Source organism: Talpa europaea (genome assembly GCF_964194135.1).
Source record: "Talpa europaea genome assembly, chromosome: 1".
Lineage (NCBI taxonomy): Eukaryota > Metazoa > Chordata > Mammalia > Eulipotyphla > Talpidae > Talpa > Talpa europaea.
This window is the reverse complement of record NC_140073.1, coordinates 130,941,100-130,953,224: the sequence shown is the minus strand read 5'-3', so window position 1 is coordinate 130,953,224 and position 12,125 is coordinate 130,941,100. Positions and strand designations below refer to the sequence as shown.

General features: G+C 35.3%; 1 protein-coding gene across 2 annotated transcripts in view; it reads left to right on the top strand.

Annotated features, from left to right (window-relative positions):
- Positions 1-1,798: 1,798 nt before the first annotated feature.
- HYCC2 (hyccin PI4KA lipid kinase complex subunit 2) overlaps positions 1,799-12,125 on the top strand; it is a gene marked incomplete at both ends in the record, with an annotated part of 29,991 nt that continues 19,664 nt past the window's right edge. For both annotated transcript variants that reach the window (XM_084243925.1, XM_084243924.1), the window contains 3 exons: positions 1,799-1,849; positions 3,110-3,211; positions 8,547-8,726. In XM_084243925.1, coding sequence (XP_084100051.1) covers positions 1,799-1,849; positions 3,110-3,211; positions 8,547-8,726 — 333 coding nt within the window. The remainder of the gene's footprint in view (positions 1,850-3,109; positions 3,212-8,546; positions 8,727-12,125) is intronic.

Sequence of the window (12,125 nt, the reverse complement as noted above, 5' to 3'; positions counted from 1 at the left end):
TTTGTTTTTATTTTGAAAAAAAATGAACTTGTAATTTTAAGATGTCACTTATGTTGATGTGTAATGGACTTTTAAAAAATTAATTGGGCCTCCCTGGTGGCAGACAGCTTCACAGTGCAGTGCTCAACCGCCTGAGCCACCAGGGAGGCCCAATAAATATCTGTTTTAAAATTAGTGGTGGGAACTCCTTGGTGGTGCAGATCTACATGTTGATCTATATGTTGAGCACAGCGCTGTGCGGCTCACTGCAGTGCGAGTTCCATCCCTGCCCTGCTGGGGAGCGACTCACATGGTGCAGCAGACCTCTCCTGTCTCGCCCGCTGCTCCCCTCAGCAGTGTATTTCGGTACATCTGCCTGTTTTACTCCCTGCTCTCTCTGGTGAATCTTCTCACCCCCTTCGCCTCAGGCCTGTACCCCACTTCTTAAAAAAAAAAAAAGAAAAAAGAAAATTAGTAGTATTCTTATTCTAGAGGTGAGGCGATGTGATGGTGTTTTGATTATAATTATTATTAGCACCACTATATTTCTCTATTTAAAGGTTGCTAATTTGCAGTCATTTTTAAAATGGTATTGGCAGAAACTAGTGATTTGATATCCCAAATCTGTGGTTAAGGAAGATAGTAAACAAAGATCAAGACATTAGATTTATCCTGATAAAATTGTTTTCTAAGAAACTAATTTAGGCTTTGCTTTAATTTTTATATTCTTTTGAACTTTAATAGAAATAAAACTTTATACCAAGGACATCATTGGGACAATTGGGGATATTTGAATACAGACTGAATATTACAGATCAGTACTTTAACAATGTAAAATTTCCTACATGTGATTTTGTGGTTGTATAGGAGATTCTTTTTTTCTTTAGGAAATTCATGGTGAAGTGCTTAGTGGTGAAATAGAGTGTTTACAAGAACTCCAAAATGGTTGGGGGTGAGGGTAGGGGACAGAAAAGAGAATGAGAGAGAACAGGGAATTGGAGAATCTGGGTGAAAGATTTATTTGTGTTTATTGCACCTTTCTTGCAACTTGCCCCAAAAGTTTGCAGACTTTCAAAATAAAAAGTTGGGGATTAAAGCAAAATTTAAAAAGTCCTTAATTTAGTAAGTAGAATACTAAAATACAAAATTATACACATAGAATATTCTCAGTAACCCTTCCCTCAGAGGCAAACACTTCATTGTTAAGTGTGTGTATGTTACATCACTTTTTTACATTTTACATAATTTATTAATTGAGTTATAGTTTACATGCTTGTTTTTTTAAGTTGCTTATTTTTCCATTTAGAAATCTTCCTTCTTCATGGGCTTCATTTTGCTTATTGTATATGCATTTATAATCACTTTGCTGATTATGTGACTCTTGGTATCTAGCTTTTCTAACTCTGTTATTTATAATCTGTCACATGGTTTGTTCTGTGATGTGTAACTTATTCTAGTTGTATGTTTGGTATGTTCTGTGATGTGTAACTTATTCTAGTTGTACATTTGTTCTGCATAATATGAAGTTTGATTTCATTCAGCAAACTTGTTTTTGCCACTTTGAAGTATAGTTGCTGGGGGAATTATAAAAGTTTTAGGAAAATAAGTCTCAAACTTAACTAAAAATGGAGCTTAAAGAAATGAGTTCTGAAAGATAATTTTGTTTTAATTGAGTTCTATCTTAAAACTATATTAGATGAGTTTTTCCTTTAGTGAAAGGCACACATCATTTACCAGTGGTAGTTTCTGTAAGTAAAGCTATCTTCAAGTTGAATGTTTTTTTCTTTCAGCGGAAAAAGAGAATAGAAGGTAGAAGAAGATGCTGGGATCTGAACGTGGTGTTGTGGAAGAATGGTTATCAGAATTCAAGGTAAATTAGATTGAGGATAAGAATGTATTATGATTCTGTACGTCAGTGACATGTTCTTATGATCTAACTCTTTAAAAAGACAATGTGAATAAGAGCTAGAAGAGCTTCATGTTAAGATTAATAGAGGGGGCCTCCCCTGTTGGCACAGTGGTTGAGCGCTGGGCTGCGAAGCTGCCCGCAGCCTCTGCAGCGCTGATTTGATCCCCTGCCGACGGCGAGGGTCCCACATGGTGCACAGACCTCTCCTGCCGCGCCCGCTGCTCCCCTCAGCAGTGTATTTCGTCAGTCTGCCTATTCTGTTCCCCGCTCTGTCTCTGGTGAATTTTCTCACCCTCCTGTGCTTCTGACTGTGCCCAGTGCTTGTATAAATAAATAAATAAATCTTTAAAAAAAAGATTAATGGAGATCTATATAAATTTTATTTTATTATCATTATTTATTTATTTATTTATTTATTTTGTGGAACCCTCACCGGCGGCCAGGGAATAAGCCGGCACTGCAGAGGCTGCGGGCAGCCTGGTAGCCCAGCGCTCAACCGCTGTGCCACCGGGGGAGGCCCTATCATTTTTTAAAGATTTATTTTTATTTATTTATGTATATAAGAACTAGGGTATAGGCCAGAGGTGAGAGGCTTCACCAGTAACAGAGTGGGGATCAGAACAGGCAGATCTGTTGGAATACACTGCTGAGGGGAGCAGCAGGAGGGACAGGAGAGGTCTGCTGTGCCATGTGGATCAGCTCCCTGGCCTGGGATCAAACTCATGTCACAGTGACTGGTGATAGCTTGATAGCGCTGAGACTTTAACCCCTGCGCCACCAGGGAGGCCCAGACTATATACATTTTAAAATACATTCAATAAGAGGGAAAGCCTCCGAGCTTTAATAAGCACAAAAATGGCATTTGTGTCCTATGTTTTTATTTCCTGCAAAATTGAAAACTATATTATTTATGGACATTACAGAAATAAATACTTCATAAACATAAAATGCAAGAATTCAAATATATTCTGTATTTTTTTTGTGGACTAGATTAGTTTAAGATGACTCATTTCAGCAAATCTTGCTATAATTTGTGATTTCTAATGATTTTTCATAATTACCAATTGTATAACATAGCATCCTAACCTAATTTATTAGGTTAAAATCTCATGATTATTTCTTATATTAATTTTTACTTTTCTTAGTTGACTCTATTATAAATCTTTTCAAGATGAACTCATATAAAATAAAGTTTCTGTTTTCTTTCAATGTTTCTTTTAGGCATTACCTGACACTCAGATCACCAATTATGCAGCAACTTTGCATCGGAAAAAATCACTGGTACCAGCACTCTATAAAGTTATTCAGGATTCTAACAATGAGGTAGGAAAGTTTATAAGAAAAAAATTTCAACATAGTAAAATGAAATATGTGTACCAAATATATATATATATATATGTAATTTTTGTAGTTTTCCCTTCTCTTTTTTTTTTTTTTTAATTCTTCTAATGGGACTAGGAAACTTTCTTCCTGCTGTTTTTCATTCTGATAGTTGCTTTGGCTTTCCCCATACCCTCCCTCTCCATATTTTTTACTGTTTTCACCAAATTTATTCCTCTTGAGGACACTATGTGTTGATTCTTGAAATTAAGTGACCATCATCTCAATAGATTATGTAATTTGAAACTTTGCTCTGTTTCTGGTTCTGGAATGTCTCCTTTTTTTGGAAGCCACTGATAGAGATTTATTAAAGTATTATTTGCAGTTATTTTGTTAATATAGAACCATGTAAAATTGCTCTAATCACTGAACTCAAACTGGTAACATAAAATGATGTTGCTAGTAAGTTTAGCTTGAAAATGATCAGAGAAACCTTTTAGATTTTTTAATCTAAAAGTCAATCTAAATAGTAATAATCTAAATAGTCAACACCAGTAAACTTAGAATAAGAATTTCCTGTTATTCAGCATTGTGATAGAAGGAGGAAAATAATGCAGCTCTTGAATCTATATGTTAATTTATACAAAATACACACAGTTTTTTTCCATTAACACAATAGTATGACATATAGTTTATCACCACTGGATTCATGTTTGCTTTAAAATGAAAATGAAAGGAACACACAGGAAAGTAGCTTCTTATCTTCCCAGATACAGCCTCCAAGAGTGCCTCTGCTGTGTACAGGAGTGAGTTGAAGAAGTTCAGGTAATCATCTCCTAACCAGCAGCTTAACTTACAGTGCATCTTCATTTTTGTCTTATCACTAAAAGCTTGCTTATTGACCTCTTTCTTTCCTATCTTCTAAACTTGGATTGGCTCTGTTAGGCTTGCATCTGTTGCTATTTGTAGCAGCAATTGTGGGATTCATTTGCTTCTTTTTCTCTTGCTGTGTATTTATGAATGTTCTATAACTTTAGGTGTAGTAATGTACCTATATGCATATCCTTTTTGGTCAGGAGTTTTCAAAATTCTTTGAATGTGTGTATTTCCTACCCCTCATTCTGCACTGTTGTAACATTTAAGCTTCGCTTATTAAAATTTATTTGTTTTATGCTTTCTTGGTAGATTATAAGCTCTTCATGGGCAGAGGTCATATAATCTAAATTTGTTACCTACTTAAAATCTAGTATTTGATCAGATATATAATGAACACTTAATAAATGCCAATTACAAGACTATTGAAATACAAAATGAAATTCAAAAAATGTTACCATTTTTATTAAGATTAATGAGTGTATAAAAAGTATTGTTTTTTTTCCTTAATACTTTGGAAGCTTTGATATTAAGTAAAGTTATTCAGGTAACTTTATATTGTTATACTTCATAATTTTTTAAAAAGATTTATTTATGCATATAAGAACTGGGGTGAGAGGCGTGGGGGAGGAACAGAGGTGTGGGGGAGAAGGGGTGAGAGGATTCAGCAGAGAGAGAGTGGGAAACAGAACAGGCAGACTACCCAAAAAACACTGCTGAGGGGAGCAGCGGGCGAGTCAGGAGAGGTCTGCTGTGCCATATGGGTAGCTCCCTGTCCGGGGATCAAACTAGTGCTGCAGTGTCTGCACCCCTTGCGCCACCAGGGAGGCCCCTTCATAATATTAATGTGTGAGAACTTGTCCTGGCTAGAAGTAGAAAAATAGCAACTTGAGAGATCCAGGCTTAAGACCCAGCATTCATTATAATCAGTCAGTTGCCAAAATAGATTTGTCTTTCCGTCCTTTCTTCTGTCAGGTAATAAAGTTCTAACCATGTGTTCATACTTAATTACCAACAGAATGGTAAGCTCTAGAGAATCTCAAAGCAATTCTGCTCTTTAGTCCCAGAAAGAGAGCTCTTCTAGTCTTGTTTTTGTTGAAACATAATCTAATGTACTATTTCCTTAAGAAGAAATTATTTCAGAAGATTGTCACATGAGTATATAATATTAATTGAAACTTTGACAGTCTAAATTTCGCTTTAAAGACCATAAAAGTGCTTAAGGAAGTAGATTTCCAGAACTTTAATATTCAGTATCATGGCTAACCTGTATTATAACTTAAATTTTAATCTCTAGAACGACATATTGCTTTATTTTTCTCCTTCTTCATCTTAGTCATTAGCAATTTTCAACTTTAAGGAGATCTCCATCCCATACACTTAACCCTTATCACTTTTTTAATGGTTCACTTGCATTACCCCTTCCACCTAAAATGTCTCACTTCTCTCTTGTCCCAGATAAATTTTCATGTTCCATCCCTTGGAAACATTCTTACCTCTTTTTCCTCTCAGTTCATATTCTTTGACAAAATTTTGTACAGGGATAAAATCCAGCCATCCATTTACTTCATGCCTGCATGAGTGCCTAAACTTGTCTGAAGACAATAAATTTTGTTGACTTTCTCAAATCTCTGATGGACATATAAATGAAATTTGCAGTCTTCCTTACTCCCTTGGTATACTGTCCCAGGGTTTATTTTAAAGATTTATTGTATTTATTTATGTATACAAGAGCTGGAGTGCAGGTCAGAGATGCAGGGGATTAGGGGATTCACCAGAGACAGAGTGGGGAGCAAAACAGCTGAAATACACAGCTAAGGGAAGCAATGGGCTACACAGGAGAGGTCTTCTGGCCATGTGGGTTAGCTCCCTGCTGGTGAATTGAACTTGTGCATAGTGGCTGTCGATAGCTTCATAGTGCTGAGACTTAACCCCTTGTGCCACCAGGGAGGCCTCCAGGGTTCATTTTATACCTTCAACTTCCTCTTGTCCTTCTTTCTCCTTATTCTCAGCTTACTTTCTATGTCATTAAAAAAAAGAAGAAAATGATTGGAAATTTTGTTATTTTCCCATTCAAATCTACTAATCTATCAGCATCTCTACCCACACTTTTCTACCTTTTTTATTATTCATTAACTGAAGAGTCCCAGAGTGTATCAAAGTTCATGTCTTCCACTTAGGCCTGAATCCCATCTTCTCTAGCCAGTTCAAAGACTGATTAATAATTAACTTCTCTCTTTCCTCCATTGATTTTTTTTTCTTCCCTGATGAATGGAATATGGAAAACATTCCATTTTTAAGAAGCCTTCTTTGATTCGCCTCCTATTTCATTATTTACCCCATATCTCTGATCACCTCCACAGATGTATTTTATAGAGAATTGTTTTTTATAGCCTTTGTCTCTTGTCCCCTTTTCCTGACCTCACATTCCTCCTTTAACCCACACAAATTGAACTATCCTCAATTTGTTTTTCAGATTGAGTATTTCTTTGTAGTTATGTCAAAATTATTTCTAAATTTTGGAAAGGTGTCAGTTATTCTTAAAACTTTTTTTTAAACAAGAGGATAGTGATTTTCAACATTTTTAATGTGATGATAGTGCCTTTAGAGGAAGTTATAATCATTTATGATATTGAGGAATTGAGAACTTGATGGCATGTTACATATGCTTGGAATTAAAGACCTTAACAGATAGCATTTGCAAGTTATTAACAGTCTGAGCTTGCTATGAGATTAAAAGTTACTGGATTGCCAGCCACTCCTCCTCCATATCTTTAAAAAAAAGCAGAGCAATAATTTTGGTAACTGTTTTTTTTTTTTTTGCTATGCCTAATTAAAACAATTTCCTGCATGCTATGTACTTCTGGTTGCTGAGTAATGGAAGATAAGGTCTTTATAACATAAACAAATATAATTGTACCATGGGCAACACAGTTTTTAAGAGCAATTTTGGAGACTTTTACTAAAGAGAAAAGGTAGATTTGGAACATGGATATATGTTTTTAGCATATAAATTTATGAAAGCAGCAATTTTTAATTCCCCTCAAAAAGCTCAATATTGTCAGTACTTTAAAAAGATGTCAGCAGTTGACAATTTTCAAAAGTTTATTACTTCATTATTGGTACTACATGGAGTATATGTTTGTAATTAAACACTCTTCACCTTGTACTCTACCTCCATTCTTCTATAAGAAATGGGGTATAATAGTAACAACAGCTTTGTGTCAGAAGACTTCTAGTGTCTTCCTCCACCACTTCCAGTATCTTCTGTGACGTTTGGCAAATTGTCTTCACTACTCTAGACTTCAATGTAAGGGGAGAATTACAATTTTTTTTTAAAAGACAATAACATACTGTGATAATGATTTCACATAAAGGGCCTAATAGTTACTAGACTAAGGTGTCTGTGACTTAATTCATCAAATATATTCACTATACAGTCAACATGGGATTTGTTGACTTACAATTTATATTTTTCAAAGTGATGACTATTTTAGAGTGTTAGATTATTACAGACATATATCGCTATATTCAAGCAGATTTTCAAATGTGTATGCATATTTTAATCACAATAGAGGTAAGCATATTAAATACTGAATTATTCATTTTTTAAAGATAGTGGTAATTTTTAATTTAAATGTTATTTTATAGTTTCCTGTCAGTGTTTTATCTGTACTTTAAAATCACTGAGGTTTTTTGTACTCTGCAGTATTTCCAACAAAATCATTCTAAGTTGGCAGTACATGTTTAGGGAATAGTGAGGAAGTTTATTTTATTATCTTCAGTTTTGAAGTTCATGAAGTTCCTGATAAGTTATACTGTGAGATACCATATGAAAAATTACCCAGTTAAATGTTGAAAAAGCATTTCTATATACTTACTTCCTTTTCAAAATCGTTAAAATATAATTAGTAGAATTTAAAGTAGTCTTGAAAGATAATTTGTTTGTTTTACCTGTAGGTGTTTTAAAAATATTAGTTTGCATTTTGAATGCCCAAATATTATGTAGTACAAAATCTTTCTCTGTTGAATGGTATATAATTTCTTTACATCATATCCTGAGTGGAGATTTAAAGCTTATTTTAATTAAGATCATTTGAAATTGTTTCCTTCCGATAGAAACTTTAAAAATGGAGGATAGTTAAGGTTGGTACGCATAGAAAAGGAAATTCACCAAATATAAGTGTAGTATATTGGCAAAAGAACTAATTATTTAATAAATTTAATAATACAGTGTATTAAAAATATGTTGGCATTATATGGGTACAGAATACTTCTTATAGTTGGTGGGCTGATCATTTAATATGTAGTCTCTACATAAAGGCTAAATTGTTGATTACATTGATTCAAATATGCAGAAGTTAATATTGAAAATTTAGAATATTATATAAGTATATTTGACTTTAGGAAATACAGTTAAAGCCAAAAGAATGGAAATAATTAATGCACTTTATTTTCCTTTTAGCTGCTGGAACCTGTCTGCCACCAGCTTTTTGAGCTTTATCGTAGCTCTGAAGTTCGACTTAAGAGGTTCACACTGCAGTTCTTGCCAGAATTGATGTGGGTTTATTTACGGCTTACCGTTAGTCGAGACAGACAGAGTAATGGTTGCATTGAAGCACTTCTGTTAGGAATTTATAATTTGGTAAGTTAAAAAAAATGGGGAATTTTTTTTTTCAAAGATTATTTATTTATACAAGCACTGGGTACAATCAGAAGTGTGGGAGGGTGAGAGAATTCACCAGAACCAGAGTGGGGAACAGAACAGGCAGACTGACGAAATACACTGCTGAGGGGAGCAGCAGGCACGGCAGGAGAGGTCTGCTTTGCCATGTGGGACCCTCACCAGTGGCTGGGGATGGAACCAACACTGCAGAGGCTGCGGGCAGCTTCGCAGCCCAGTGCTCAACCACTACGCCACCAGGGAGGCCCAAATTTGGGAAATTTTAACTATTAAGTTCTGTGAAATAATACTTGAAGAATGTGTAGGGAAAAATAAATTGAAATGTATACTGACTAGTCTGCTTGAATTAATTGAATACACAGGTGCTTAGTAAGTAAGTAATGCTTATAATGCATTTTATAAAGTAGGTGAAATCATTATAATTGATAGCACTATTAACATTTTATGAAATTTCTTCAAGTGAGTTTGACTAAATTTCTGAATGCCCTGCATATTTAAAAATTCATTCTTAATAATAATTTGGTAATATATTGTGTTTTGGTACTATATTATCTATGAACCTTTCTTCTTAGTTCTTAAGTACCTTAAACATTGTTCTTTTTTTTTCATCGTGGTGCCTAGTTTAGGAAATTGGAATTGAAAATTACTGCTTTTGAAGTCTTAAATTTTGTGTATCAGTACTCGATGTAAACAAAAAATAAGGTTAGATTTATAGTTAACAGGTAATAAAATACCTCATAAAATATTGAGTATCACAATAAATAAATATTCTTCTGTACCAGGGCTTAAACGAGCACCCTTAAAAAATCACTAGAAATCATTTTTTTACCACAAGAACAAATATCTGAAAGATGGAGCATGACCTTCAGAATTACTTGTATTTTATTCAAAACCAGGCCTTGCCACCTGTTGAATGTTTAAATTTGTACAAATTACTCAGCATCTTCACTGCAGTTGTCTCATCTGTAAAACAGAAAAAGAACATTTTTAGTATAATTAATAACAATTAGAGAAATCTAGCATGTTTCCTGAGGTATTTAATGAGTTTAATTTAAAACTATTGCTGTTAATAGTAGTGTCATAATTAAAGGTGGTTGTTTATTTTTTTAATAAAAAGCTGATCCAGGTATTAAATTCCCTATTTTGCTAATTTGCATGACTGCTTTGTCTTTTTTTTTTAATTTAAGAGTTTGCCAGTCTTTGTTCTTTCTATTTAAAAAAAATTATTTTATTTATTTTTTAAAGATTTATTTATTTATGCATACAAGAGCTGGGATGGGTCTCCCCTGGTGGCGCAACGGTTGAGCGCTGGGCTGTGAAGCTGCCCACAGCCTCTGCAGCGCCGGTTCAATCCCTGGCCACCGGCGAGGGTCCCATGTGGTGAAGCAGACCTCTCCTGCTATGCCCACTGCTCCCCTCAGCAGTGTATTTCGTCAGTCTGCCTGTTCTGTTCCCCGCTCTGTCTCTGGTGAATTCTCTCACCCTCCCGCGCTTCTGACTGTACCCAGTGCTTGTATAAATAAATAAATAAATCTTGAAAAAAAAAAAAAAAAGAGCTGGGGTACAGGCCAGAGATGTGGGGGATGAGAGGATTCACCAGAGACAGAGTGGGGAACAGAATAGGCAGATTGACTGAAATACACTGCTGAAGGGAGCAGTGTCAGGAGAGGTCTGCTGTGCCATGTGTGTTGTTCCCTGGCCGGCCTGGGATCAAACTCATGCTGCAGAGGCTGTGGATTGCTTCACAGTGTGGTGCTTAACCCCTTGCCCCACCAGGGAGGCCCCAAGATTTATTATATTTATTTATGCATACAGGAGCTGGAATGTAGACCAGAGGTGTGGGTGAGAGGATTCACCAGAGACAGAGTGTGGAGCAGAACAGGAAGAGTGACTGAAATACACTGCTGAGGGGAGCAGCAGGCAAGACGAGAGAGGTCTGCTGTATCCTATGGGTTAGCTCCCTGGCTGGGGATCGAACTCATGCGCAGATAGCTTCATAGTGCTGAGACTTAACCCCTTGCACCAGCAGGGAAGCCCTGCTTTTTCTTTTAAAACAGGAAATTTGTTTCTTTATTACTGTGACTCCTCTAGTGCTTACCTCAAGCATTATAAATGTTTTTTGATTTAATAATTGAGTTTAACATTTTAGATTATGTTTAACATTACATGTAAATTTTTATTACTTTGTTTAAAATAATAAAATTTATTAGTGTGACAAATGAAGGCAAAATATTTTGTATAGTGGAATGTTTGATCAATTCTTGCTAGTACTTGTTGCTATTGTTTAATTATCTTTTGGTAGCTCAAAAAAAATGCTATAAAAAACAGAAACAGGGCCTCCCTGGTGACGCAAGGGGTTAAGCACTGCACTATGAAGCAATCTGCAGCCTCTACAGCAGGAATTTGATCCCCAGCCAGCCAGAGAGCAACCCAGATGGGGAAGCAGACCTCTCCTGTCTCGCCTGCTGCTCCCCTCGGCAGTGTACTTCAGTCAGTCTGCCTGTTCTGTTCCCCACTCTGTCTCTGGTGAATCCTCTTACCCCACCCCCACATCTCTGGCCTGTACCCCAGCTCTTGTATGCAAAAATAAACAAATCTTTAAAAAAAATATTTGTGTCAGAAATGTAACCTCAGACTTCTGTCTTCTTTTAATTCCCTTGATGTCATGTTCTCTCTTCTCTGTGGTTCTCAATTTTTCTTACACACTGGATTTCTTTTATATATGTATTTCTCTTTTTTCTTCTTTCCTTCTTCAGTACTTCTTCCTTGATTCAAATAGCCCCACAGGGAGTTTTATATTGCCCTTAGCTTAAACAAATTTTAGAACACCTTTCTCCACAGATAAACACAAAAATTAGTGAAAAGTATTTGACTTAGTTTCAAATATAAGAATAAAAATTAAAAATTTCATTGCCCTGACTTGAAGTTCTTTCAGCTTAGCATAAACTTCTCTGAGATATAATATCTCAACTGTGTGGTAGTAACTAGACTACAAAGAAGTTAAATGATCTCTATAGGGAATTTTAAACCCATTTCTCTACCAAAATTGGAGATATGACCATCATTCACATTTAATTGATACTGTCCTTGTGACATATTAGATTCAGAAATAAGCCCTTTAGGGAAATTTTTGGGTGTTTGGGTGGTGATTGTTTCTTGCCTTTATGCTATGGAATTACTTAATCTGTATTTGACTACCTATTTTCTAGTTTTGCTAAATGCTATCTTCTCTCTATGATTATAATTTAATTAGGTATACTAATATGAACTGTAATAGAAACATAGACTAAAATAAGGTAGTGGAGAAAAGATGTGATACAAGAGCATTTACCCTTCTAATTGTTGGCATCCATAGAAGAT